General features: G+C 39.4%; 1 protein-coding gene across 4 annotated transcripts in view; it reads right to left on the minus strand.

Moving 5' to 3' along the window:
- FRMD4B (FERM domain containing 4B) overlaps positions 1-12842 on the minus strand; it is a 360291-nt gene that overhangs the window by 15451 nt on the left and 331998 nt on the right. For all 4 annotated transcript variants that reach the window (XM_027523804.1, XM_027523805.1, XM_027523807.1 and 1 more), the window contains 8 exons: positions 10536-10612; positions 8588-8726; positions 7964-8105; positions 6924-7057; positions 6709-6828; positions 5333-5561; positions 2477-2533; positions 827-974 (listed from right to left, as the gene is read on the minus strand). In XM_027523804.1, the coding sequence (XP_027379605.1) occupies positions 827-974; positions 2477-2533; positions 5333-5561; positions 6709-6828; positions 6924-7057; positions 7964-8105; positions 8588-8726; positions 10536-10612 (1046 nt within the window). The remainder of the gene's footprint in view (positions 1-826; positions 975-2476; positions 2534-5332; positions 5562-6708; positions 6829-6923; positions 7058-7963; positions 8106-8587; positions 8727-10535; positions 10613-12842) is intronic.

Raw genomic sequence — 12842 nt, forward strand, 5'->3', positions numbered from 1 at the left:
ACAGTTACTAATTGATGTACCCAACAAGTGATTCATGCTTTCTTATCCTCAGTGTACTCATCTGTAAATGCTAAGGATGGTAGTAATACAATGAGCATTTTCTTACGACTAAATTTGTTATTATATGTTAAACACTTGGAACAGTGTCTGGCACATACTAAGTGCTCAACAAATGTTCATCTTATTATTACTACAACAATGACTGTATTTTGGATATGTGTCATATTTTCATGAAATCACAGTGCTACCTGTGTGAACATACTAATTAGGCAAAGTAAAAAGCTGGTAACCCTATCTTGGACCCAATTTAAAAAAACAAACAAAAAACCTAGTAGTGATCCATGCAGCCAAATTCTGGGAATCACTGGTCTTTCATCTTTTAAAAAGTTATTGTCCCAAAAATATTTACTTGAGACACCTGAGAAGAAGTTACAGATTAAAAATGTACTCGAGTCCCATTTTCCTTTGAAAGATTAGAAGTCAGTTCTATTGCCTAGTAGAGTTGTATTAAATGTTCCTGAGACCTTGGGTGATGAAACAGAACTTTGACACTATATCCAAATTCAGATTTATAGTTAATGCCTCTATTATTTAATACAAACCAAACAGACTTTAAGGAAACAGCCAAATATTTTTTAAAAGACCTCTTTAAAGACACTTCCACTTGCTGCCAACAACAAATAACTGGGTTAGATTCTACGCTTGATTTTATAAGATAACCCTTTCTGAAAGAATAAACAGGATAACACAAAAATAGGTTGACTCTTTTGGAGCAAAGATCTTACAGTGGTGAGGCAGTCACCTCTTTGATGATCTGTCTTCTTACCTGGACTGTCTGGTATCCACAAACTGTTCATTGATGGATGACTTTCTGAAATGGATTCTCTCAATACCGAGAGACTTGGGAGGAAGAATTCTTGGAGAATGAGGTACTGAACTTGATCGCTGCCCAGCAAGAGTGAAGGTATCATTGGCTGCAATAAGTGAATGAATGAATAACTAGATAAATAAAAAAGTAAACAAATGTCTTGCCAACACCTCCCTCCCCCCAATAAAGTGGAAGATCTGTCTGGTGAGTAAAATGTTCTTCCAAAGAATGTAATTTTTAAAGTGCGTAAGTTCCAGGAAACGTATTTTTATATTTTACACAATAGAAAATAGAAATTACTGAATGTTCTTGTGGGGACAGACCCAACTTCTGTCAACTCAATAGGAGCCACTTTGAGCACATAAATCTCTCAGGTGTAATGGGTGATGCTTAACAAGAGTTATACCACAGAAAAATCTCAGTGTATAAAGGGCCAAGAGGAAGTTGGCCTATAAAGTTGGACTGGATCAGTTTTGCCGAGCTTTACTTTTAACATTCTTAGGCCTCCCTGGCTGACCAAAGACTCATCCTATCACTGACAGGGATGAAACTGATTTATGATGAGTCATTAGGGGCTTGTTAATGTCTCTCACTGATATTTGTATTTTCAAAGAGAAGTGGCAAGCATGACCAAACCTCAGCTAAAAGGAAGAGTTCTGAAATGGAAGACTTTCACAAACCATTCCATTTGGAAGAAGATAAAGCAGTAGGGTTTATTGGCTTCTGAATTCTTTAAATCACATCAAACAGATAGCCAGCTCCCCTGCTTAAGCACAAGGAAGGGATTATAAGGAAATATTCTACCACTTGATATGAAATCCATTCCATCATGAAATGTGTTGAACATGGGTCAGTAAAATAGATAAGGTCTATTTCTAGGAAACCGACACAGTAACATGTAACACAATTTCTAAAATATGTGCTTCTAAGGAAAATAAACTCCCACTTATCCAGAATAAGTAGACAGTGAAAAATCAAAGTTTCCATTATTTCCTGGTAGTGTAGCCTGCACAACACTCATTTCCTGGTTTTGTTATCAGACACCCAATATATAAGATGTCACCACTGGACAAAGCTGGGTGAATGACTCTTTATTACTTTGCAACTGCCTGTGAATCTATAGCTACTTCAAAAGCTAAAAAAATAAATTCTGCAGAACCTTACAAAGCCTTATCAAGATACCTATTTACTCATGTTATGGTACTTTGATTCATTGAAGTCATGTGATTTGTATGGTACTATATTTTACGCTGAGCTAACCTGTGTAAAGGGAGGCCTGGGTTCGATCCCTGGGTTGGGAAGATCCCCTGGAAGAGGGCATGGCAATCCACTCCAGTGTCTTGCATGGAGAATACCCACGGACAGAGGAGCCTGGTGGGCTACGGTCCATGGGGTTGTAAAGAGTCAGACACAACTGAGTGACTAAGCGCAGCACAGCACAACCTGTGTAAAAGCTAATCTTAAGCCCTTTCCCAACCATTCTTCATAAATGTAAGCTAGTTGATTCTACTTTTCCCAAAAGAGTAATAAATAGGCTTTCCTACTCAAAACCTTTCTTAGTATTTCAGAATATGTAACATTTTAAATTGAAAAGGGAGAGCTACTTACGATCATCATAGGTGGTAGTATCAGACAAGGAGCTGCTTTCTGATGGGATGATGTCTTCTGTGAACAAAATAAACTATCTTTAGTACAATGGTGCCTTTGGACACCCCTAATAGTTCAATAAAACAATTCTCAATGGAGTGCATCTTAGTTTTACTTAGATAAATGCAACTAGTTACAGTGCATTAGGAGTAATTAACTTTGTGAGAATGGACTCATTGACCACTTAAGACATAAACATCTTCCCTACTATACAAATATTACACTGGATTATTTCTTACAATGGAACAGACTTGAGAACCTTACTTTGAGAATCTACTGCACTGTTAGGTTAACTTATTTTTTGAGCTCTCTCCTGAAGAGAAGGGCTTTTTCTTGATAGAGTGAGGACATTTGTGGTACGGAAGCTTCTGAATCAGACTAGGGTTTCCTAACAGTGGGTGGCACTACTGACATCCTAGACTGGATGATTCTTTGTTGGGGGGTGCTGTCCTTTGCACTGTAGGCTCTCTAGCCTCTACTACTGGATATCAGTACCCTCCCCACCCTCAGTTTTGACAATCAAACACGCCTGCAGACATTTCCCAGGGATGCAAAATTGCTGCTGGTTGAGAACCACTGAAATAAACAGACCTGGATTCAAAGCCTGGTGTTGTCACTTATTGGCTGGGAGACCCTGGGCAAATTACTTAATCTCTCCAAGCATCATTTGGCTCAACTCTAAAATAGGGATGAAAATAGTACCTCGTGTTTAGCGCTTTGGTGGGCATTCGATGACATAATAGAGGTAAAGCCCTTGGCCTTGCTCCCGGTACAAGACAAATGCTCAATAAATATTAACTATACTTATTACTTTGGTTACCTACATACAGTATTCTAGTGAAAGAAGTCTGGTGGTTGGAAATGTCCATAAAAATGTGATTATTACCGGTGCTTGTCAAATGTTACAAAACGGGTTTGGCAAAAAGCGACATCTCACTTTGCTGTACAGCAAAAACTGACACAACATTATAAAACAACTATACTCCAATAAAATTTTTTTTAAAAAGTGACATCTTTGATGTGTTGATGTGCTTTGGCAAATCTTTCCATATTCAGTTGTCAAGGATGGGCAAGGTTACAGGCAAATGTGACACCTCAGTGTAAGCTTCGAAGCCATTATGAAGTGAATCTCCCCATCCAATCTAAAATTAATCTCTATCAGAGCCAAGAGGACTGTCTCTTAATGGGACACAGGGTAGAGCTTGAAGGCGAGATGCCAGTATAGTCAGCTGTCAGGCAGGCTTTAAAAATAATCCACCGATATATACTCAACCATTGGCATCGGTGCTGCCTGAATGTCAGTTACTGTAAAGGATAACATTGGAATCTTACACAGTTGGAGATGAATGGGCCACGACAAATGGCTATCAAAGTTAAGTGACCTGCTCACTACCCATCTCCTATGGGTCCAGAATGGCCACCAATGAGGCCAACTGGATTTTGCATTGAGTCAAAACCATCCTAAATTCCCCAGCTGTAGTTGACAAACACGTGTGTGTTGATGTCCATGCATTCACTTACTAAAAAGCTGTATCTCTGCTTTTCAAATCATATGCCCTGAAGCTCAGTATACTTTAAAACTCATTACCATATTTTGTCAAATCTAAGATGTATAATTGGTTGATATTCCAGTAAAAAAAAGAAAAAGTACTGATCATAACTGTAATGCCTCATCTAGTATAAGAATTATCCCAATTTCACAGATGCTTAAATGGGGGGGAGGGTGGAAAGTCTTGGAATCAAAAGAAGTAATCATATTTCAACCAATGATCAATTCTAAAATTTATTCTAATAAACATGGAAGGCCTGTTGGACTTGAAATGCACCTAAATGAGACTTTTCAGTTTAATTTTTTTCTGAATATTAGTTTTAGATACATGATGTTGAGAATTTTGAAAATACTAAAGAGAATTAAGAAGAAAATTGACATGAAATTCTACAACTATTAGTATTTTTGAACTCCTGCCCAACCAGTCTCTATGTGTACATATTTATACAATGTCAGGACTATGTTTTGGCTACAATTTTGTATTCTGCCTTCTGCATTTCATAATACAACAGGAACATATGTCCATAAATAGCCTCTATGCTGCTGCTAAGTCACTTCAGTCGTGTCCGACTCTGTGCGACCCCATAGACGGCAGCCCACCAGGCTCCCCCGTCCCTGGGATTCTCCAGGCAAGAACACTGGAGTGGGTTGCCATTTCCTTCTCCAATGCATGAAAGTGAAAAGTGAAAGTGAAGTCACTCAGTCGTGTCCAACCCTCAGCGACCCCATGGACTGCAGCCTTCCAGGCCCCTCTGTCAATGGGATTTTCCAGGCAAGAACACTGGATTGAGGTGCCATTGCCTTCTCCGAAATAGCCTCTATAAATAACCGTAATTGTAAGAGTTCTTTTCTATCCACATATATTGGATAGGTCCTTAGAAAATACATATGGTCTGCTGCATTAAAAATCTCTGAGAAACTATTATGTAGGGCCCAGCTGTCTTAATACTCTGTGTTTTCAAATATATTTCTTGCAATGACATCAGGCCAGTTAGAGGTGAATCTCTCTTATTGGGAACTAATATTGCTGTGTAAAGCTCTTTCATCCTGAAAATTAAAGCAATACAATAGTATAGTTTTACAACAATGAGAAGGTCACAGAAGACCAAGTTAACATACTTGTAAGAATGAAATTCCAAATCATTTTTATCCTAAGAAACTTAAGGATCAATCCATTCTTTTCTCATCAAATGAACTGGTTTGGAAATGGTACATTCCATCAAGAGGGCTGACTTAGGTGACTCAAAAAAACCTCACTAGTTACTAACCTGGTAAGATAACTGTTGCTTTCTGGCTGGGTTTCTTTCCACATCTAATGCGATACTCATTTATAGCATTTTCAATCTCCTGAAGCTTTTTCACTGCATCCGTGTAATCTTGCTTTCGTTTTTTCTTCACGGTTTTGCAAAGGTCGGGCTCATTGGCAAGCTTCTTCGCAGCCTCAACCAGCTTTTGCTGTATTAGGAAATTGCTCTCCAGTTCTTGCAAAGCAGGATCCTGCATTCACATGCAGGAGATACACGGTCACTCTCATATGTCCTTGATAATAAAATTTCTCTTTCTCATGCATTCTCACATCAGATGCTCTTTGTGAATGAAATCTTCCTAAGTTTTACTCCTTAGGTATTCTCAAACACTTTCCTAGAAGATACGACCTCCCTCCATTTACTTTAACAGTCCAATTCTCTTTCCTTTTCAAAGAAGGGAATTGACCTTCCATTCATTCAACTGGTTAGATGAAGATCATATTTTTCAAGAAGGGATCCTTCACCCAAGATTCATAGCCAGAGAATGTTATAGTCATATGCACAGCTTCAGAAACAGATAAACTGGATAAAAACAGATAAATGGATAAAATATCCATTCTTTCTGGGTAACTCCTGGTTGCATGGCCCTGGATATATTACTTAATTTTTAATGCTTCAGTTTTTTTTACTTGTAAAATGGATGTAACATCCACTTTATGAAACTATGGTGAAGATGAAAGGAAACAATGTGTGTGCATTGCTTAGCTCAGAGCTGGGTATACACTGAACACTTAATAAACAGCAATGCTAACTTTATTATGAATGGAAACCACTACTATTTTCTAAAGCCAAGATGGCCAAATTTCTACAAGAAACATGAATAGGGTCATAGTGTCTGATGACATACAAATAGGAAAGTATCATCTATATTGCCTAACAAATCTTTTAACTTTATTATACCTAAAGTGTTATACGTGTGTTATCTCACTGAATACTCCTTGCATCTCTCAGAGGGAAGAACAATCATTACCCCCATTTTATTGATGAGAAAACCAGAGAATTAGACTTCAGAGAGGTCAATGATTTGCCAAAGGCTATTTGGTTTTAAGTGGGAGACTCTAGTGCTGAATTATTAATTCTTAAAATAATGTTTCTCAATTTAGAAATAGAGTTCATTTAATACTCTCTCTGTTTGGAGGAGTAAAGTCATGAGAACTCAACATTAACTAAACTGTGCATGAAGGAAAGAATTCAACTTGGTCTCCATGATCACCTTTAGCTGGTGAGATAAAAATGTACAGCAGTAACCCAAAACCCAAAGGAACAAGTCAGCTACATTCAACTGACAGCTCTTCTGCCTCACTGTTGACAGAAGTGCTCAGAACGGGTGCCCATACCTCTTCACTTGGCAGCAAGTTGTCATCTAATTTGAACGCGGTACCTATACGCCTTCTGACCTGAGGAGGTTTCTCACCTACATTCAGAGGATACTCCTTGGGCATTTTGCCTGTGAGCTCCTATAAAACAGGACAGAACCAAGAGGGAGATTACTGACCCTGGCTGGAACTGTCAAACACAATTTGAAATGTTCCCCAAAGCAGAAGACACTCACAGCCTCCCGCAAACAGATCTTCTTAAGCTCTTCAACTTTCTTCAGGAGCTTTTCTTGCAACAGTTTTTCCTTCTTCTTGAGTTCAAGGATCTTCTCTCTCTTTTGCTCCTCACTGACTTCTGAGTCTTGAGAACCTGGAGGTGGTGGGGGGTGGGGAGGGAGGGCAGGGAAGGTTTATACAGGCATGTTTCCTTCCTTTTCAGAGGACAAAGGATTTTTAAGCCAAACCTGCTATTTAATAATAGTTTCTTTCTTTTCTCCTTGTTTCTGAACATAATAAAAGGAAACTGGAGAACATTTTCTCATGCTTCTGGGCATCCAACAGAACCTGGTAATAATATACGCCTTTTGCATTTCGGTTCAGTCATTTGGGAAGCAATGATAAAATGTTTAATGTTTTAGACACACTCAATGAAAAAATTCATTTTTCTGAGCAAGAGAGAAGGTAAGATGTTCCTGGAGATAGTTGTTTGGAATGTTCTTTTGGAAAGTAAGGAAGGCAAGGGGATATTCTGTGTTTCAGATTCACAAGCAGACAATGGGATTTAGATGAGAATATTTTTAGTGACTTATGTATACTTAGTGATACTCTCATATAAATGTCTGCAGAGTAAGGGTTTGGGAGCAAAAATCACTTTGGGGATGAGATGGAGTTCAAGGGTTGTAATCATGGTTGATTTTATGTTAAATGGAAAATTAGATGACTGTCTGTATCAAAAACTACACACTGGAGAAAGAAAAAGCTTCTGGACCTGATGGGGAGAAAATGTTCTCGCAAGCTACCCCAAGGCACTCACTGTCTGAGCATCTAGTGTTAATTATACAACCTGAACTTTATAACTTAACTTGCTTCATATTCTTTTAAAAACTAATTTCAAAATTTTATTCAAAACTGCTGTATACTATAGGTTCTCTCATATGCTTACTTATTCTGTAAATAATGGGTTAAAAGATACATTTAAAAGTGGTTTACAACCAAAAAAAATAAAAGTACATTAAGATATAGATGGCTCGCACACTCTCTAATCCAAAAATATTACCTGAGGAAATTAAACTGCCGTTGCTTGCCATAATGAACTGGCTTTTCGCCTCGAGTGTCACCGGTTTAGAGACCCTTGGTGCTCCTGTCTCTGTCAAGTCCATTGCGATATCGTCTAAACTCCTGGCTGAAGGGATTTTTGCCTAACACAACATGGAAAGGGAATTCATTCAGTCACACCTATTTTAAATTAATAAAACGATTCAGTTAATATGGAATAAAAATGTCAACACAAAGGACGATACAGAACTTTTATATACTATAGTGGTATTTTTCAGAAAAAAATTCAGACTTCAGCTTTGTCACTAAAATGTTTTATTAATCACGCATGATTCTTCCTCATGGTATAGTTCGATCATTAACATAAAAAAGTCATGAGTGCACAGACTCACACAATGCCTAAAAGTTGGCGAATCTTACAACTTTCAGAGCAGGCTATAGGTTGCCCATCTGTTAAATGTAAGAAAAATTAAAACAACTGGTAGTAAAGTTAAAAAAAAAACCCACAAGACTCAAGAAACAAAAACGCATGAGGTTGCATCTTTTCTAAGAAAGTTTATCTTCTGAATGGAAAGTAAATGAGGGATGGGACTTTGTCCTTGTACAAATACTTTCAGTTACTTACTTTGCTTTGCTTCCGGTCCAAGTAAAACTGATGCTGACTAATTGCCATTACCCAGATGGACTTGATGAGAGAGGAGTTCGCATACCACGTTTGCACGAAGAGGCCACTCTGCCCAAAAGTTCTTCTGGATACTGAAATCCTAAAAGATTAAGGAAAGCACTCATGATTTGTTTCTGGCCCAGCATAACATCAATGGCACCCCACTCCAGTACTCTTGCCTGGAAAATCCCATGGACAGAGGAGCCGGGTAGGCTGCAGACCATGGGGTCGCTAAGAGTCGGAAACGACTGAGCGACTTCACTTTCACTTTTCACTTTCAGGCATTGGAGAAGGAAATGGCAACCCACTCAAGTGTTCTTACTTGGAGAATCCCAGGGACGGGGGAGCCTGGTGGGCTGCCATCTATGGGGTTGCACAGGGCTGCCATCTATGGGGTCGCACAGAGTCTGACAGGACTGAAGTGACTTAGCAGCAGCAGCAGCAGCAGCAGCAGCAGCATATCAAATGTACCCAGTGGGTAACATTGTAACAAAGTATCTCCTTAATTGTTTTTCCTCTGCCACACCCTTGCCTTCAAGGACCAAGCCTCTGATTGTCTCCTTTTTATGAGAAAGCCAATCACACTTGGGTATCTCCTCATAAAAGCAGCATATTAAACAATACAAACACACATCTTCAAAAGCAGATGAGAAAATGGACAGAGTATTAGAAAAAGAATAGACACATGTATATGTATAACTGAATCACTTTGCCGTACGCATGAAACTAACACAACATTGTTAAACAATTATGCTCTAATACAAAATGAAAATTTTTAAAGTAATTAAGAGAAAATGATTATTAATATGTCAACCATATAATATTTTAGAAAAACCTAAGTCTAGTAGACTTGTGTACATAAATATAAACATTCTGTACTCTGCACAGAAGCATGATACTGGAAATAATAGAAATTAAAAATTATTTCATAGCAGATGAGAATTAGCCACATTGGAGGCTGTACTAAAAACATCAAATTAAAGACCACAGATGTGCGATGTGCAACCATCACAAAAAGGTGAGAATAAATGTGTTACTTTAAAGATCAAGAGATCATGACCTGTGGGATCAGCACCTTCCTCCAAGGAAAGAGAGCATCTCAGATCTAGCTATTGTCTGGCTTTGGCACTATCAGAGGATGAGCATAATAATATTGTCTGATAATATGCATGTTCGAAACTGGCCCAGATTACTGCTTATGTACTGGATGAAAAGAGAGAGGGTCAGAGGACAGAGCAAGAGAAGCAAAGATGGGGGCAGGGTTGCGGGGAGAAGAGCACCAGTGTTCCTTGTAGGAATCTGCCTTGTATCTCCAGGTCATCTTTTTGCCACAGCTGTTTCCTCCATCCCTCTGACCTCCAAATATCCATAAACTTATATCTGAAAAGCAACCACTGCGAGCTGATAAGGAATTCCTCTGAGGAACTTGGAGAGCCTACAATCTTGACTTTAATTCATGTTGATAATTTAGGAACTTTTTTAAGTGACCAAGAATAGCAAACTTAAAAATGAGCAAAGGATCTGAATAAACATTTCTCTAAAAAAGGTAGACAAATGGCCGATGAGTCCATGAAAAGATGCTCGGTGAGCAAATCTAAACCAGTATGAGTTATCACTGCACACCATCAGGATGGCTATTTACACACACACACAGAAAAACTAACAAATATTAGAGGATGTGGAGAAAATGAAACCATGCAGAGTTTTGGTAGGGATGTAAAAGGGGATAGCTGCTTTGGAAAACAGTCTGACAGTTCCTCAGAAGGTCAAAGAGAGTTACGATTTGATCAAGCAATTCTACTCCTAGGTATGCACCCAAGAGAAATGAAAACATGTGCACATGAATATTCATAGCAGCATATGTGGCTAGTCATTGGACCCGTACAGAAAAAAAGGCTTTTATTCTCACCTCCGTGGATCATGAACTTCAACAGCAAACTTTTTCTCACGGAAATATAAGTTCTCCAGCTGTTTCCATTGGAATAACTAAGAAATGAAGAAAACAAAAATGCAACACAGCTTTAATTAATGTTAACTTTTACTAAGTCTAGAAATCAGCTTAATAATAAAAAAATCAAGAATTAAGTTTGAGATTAGGCATATGCCTTTTCACAAACCAACTATAGCGTGAAACCAGTTTATTCCTTCTTTTGACAGTAATCTTCACTTTATCACTGTTTCCCGAACAATAAAACCAAGCAACTGTGGGGAACATGCATACTATTTTTCCTTTGACTCAACGAAATAAAAGAGTGAGTAAGGAAATTGTAGATTCCAGTAAGCACATGCCTTCTGATCAAAGATGTTGACTTCATATTTAAATGGAAAGAGATTCAAAGGAATGTTTCAATAAGACCACAGATTAAATTTCAAAAGAATGCAAAGTGAAAGTAAAACGGAACCCCAAGCAAGGGTGATTCTCAGTGATAATTTCCCCACGTACAAGAGTTCCCCTAAATGCCACAGAAACTTGAGTGCTAGAAATTGGAGGCTCGGTGGGATGGGAGTGAATGCTGACACTGCTCTCTTGGTTTCTGAGCTAAAGCTTCCAGTTTTTGTAAGAGAATTCATCAACATATTCCCACTGTTGATACTCTAATGCCGCACCAGGTGTTATCTGCCAGTTGGGTGGGAGAAATACAACTTACTAGCAATGGGCATCTGAAAATTTAACTTGTAAAAAGCAGCTCATTCACAGAACTGAGTGGGCCCTCCTGCGTTTTCTGGGTTCATTCCCAACCCTTCACATTAGCCTGAGACCCAGCTTGTCCTTTGAACTTTGACTTCGTAGTTGGGAATTCCTCTTCTCCACCCCAGTCTTGGTCAGAGAAATACTAGCACAGCAATTTCATTCCATTATTAGACTTTAGCTGGATTTTTAACTTACGTTCAAAGAATCTTCATAAAACATTCTAATCATTAAGAAAATAACTTCTCCGCAATGCACCACCAGCAAAACCATTTCCTGGGGTACAGGAACCAAGACTTTTCACCAACCTTATCTAAAAGAAACAGCACAAGCTGATGGTTCCCACGCACATACAGCTGGGAGACAGACCTGTTCAAACTGGACCCTCCACCTCAAACAGTGAAATAAACCATCACCCACTGAGAACACAGCGCTTTGTCGTCTGAGCACCTAGCGTCTAACTATAACCCTCGCCCAGGTAGAAAGAGGAATTCGTGGGAGCTTAAAGGTACATACCGATTTCCTAAAACTTCTGTAGTTTCCAGGCTTTCATGTCTTTTAATCCCAAGGTTCCAAAAGTGAGATACCAAGGGGAAGGGAATCTCCGAGGTGCTCTCTCCCTCCCCCTCTCCCTCCTGTCCCAGCCGGGCAGCTCCGGTGAGTTCTGCACAGAGTTTCCTAAGACACTTAGGTGTAACTCAGTTTCACAAACCGAGCCTCCCACGGCTGACACGCTACTGACATCAGCAATTCCTCCAAGTGACACCACCCGGGTTCCATTCCTTCCTCCATCTGGGAGAGGACAGCCAAGTTCTCTCTGGCAGATTTCCCCGGGAGAGAGACGCACTTTCCACACGGGGTATGGGGGAGATTCAGATGGTATTTCCTGGGAAGTCAGTTGCTTTGAATCCAGGCACAAATTTCACTGGAGGCTGGGCGAAGGAGACGCTGCTCCTGGTTTACTCACCCTGGCCGTGAACAGGTTCGACAGGAAGAGCCACAATGCAGCTCAGCTGTGTTTTCCTTTGCGTCCATTCCCACACACATAAAAACTAGGGCTGGACTTGAAACCTGATCTCTGTAAAGCTGCCACCTCCCCCTCTTATCACTTACAAACGTGAAACACAAGGCTCTCCATTCGGCACATCCCAGCGTTGAGAACAGACAGCCCCCTGCAGCAAAAACCCTACTTAAACAGTGAAAGGTTTCAGCTAATTTTAAAGAATTTGAAAAAATGAGATGGCAACTGGGTTTGCAAATGAAGTTATGGGAATGAGACTGCATTTTTAAGTCTGAAAGGCAAAGCCATTTCCCCAACTTAAATCTTAAAAAGTTGTTGTGATGGGGGAGAGGGGTTGGGGGAATTCCCTGGCGGCCCAGTAGTTAGGACCTGGCGCTTTCACTGCGTGAGTTTGATCCCTGGAGTTTTTGCAAAATGTGATTTCACATATGTGCCTGTAATAGTATAAAAGTGAACAGGAATGGCACAAACTTCATTCATGACAGCGGTTCAGGACAGTAGAATGT

This window comes from Bos indicus x Bos taurus, chromosome 22 (genome assembly GCF_003369695.1).
Source record: "Bos indicus x Bos taurus breed Angus x Brahman F1 hybrid chromosome 22, Bos_hybrid_MaternalHap_v2.0, whole genome shotgun sequence".
NCBI lineage: Eukaryota > Metazoa > Chordata > Mammalia > Artiodactyla > Bovidae > Bos > Bos indicus x Bos taurus.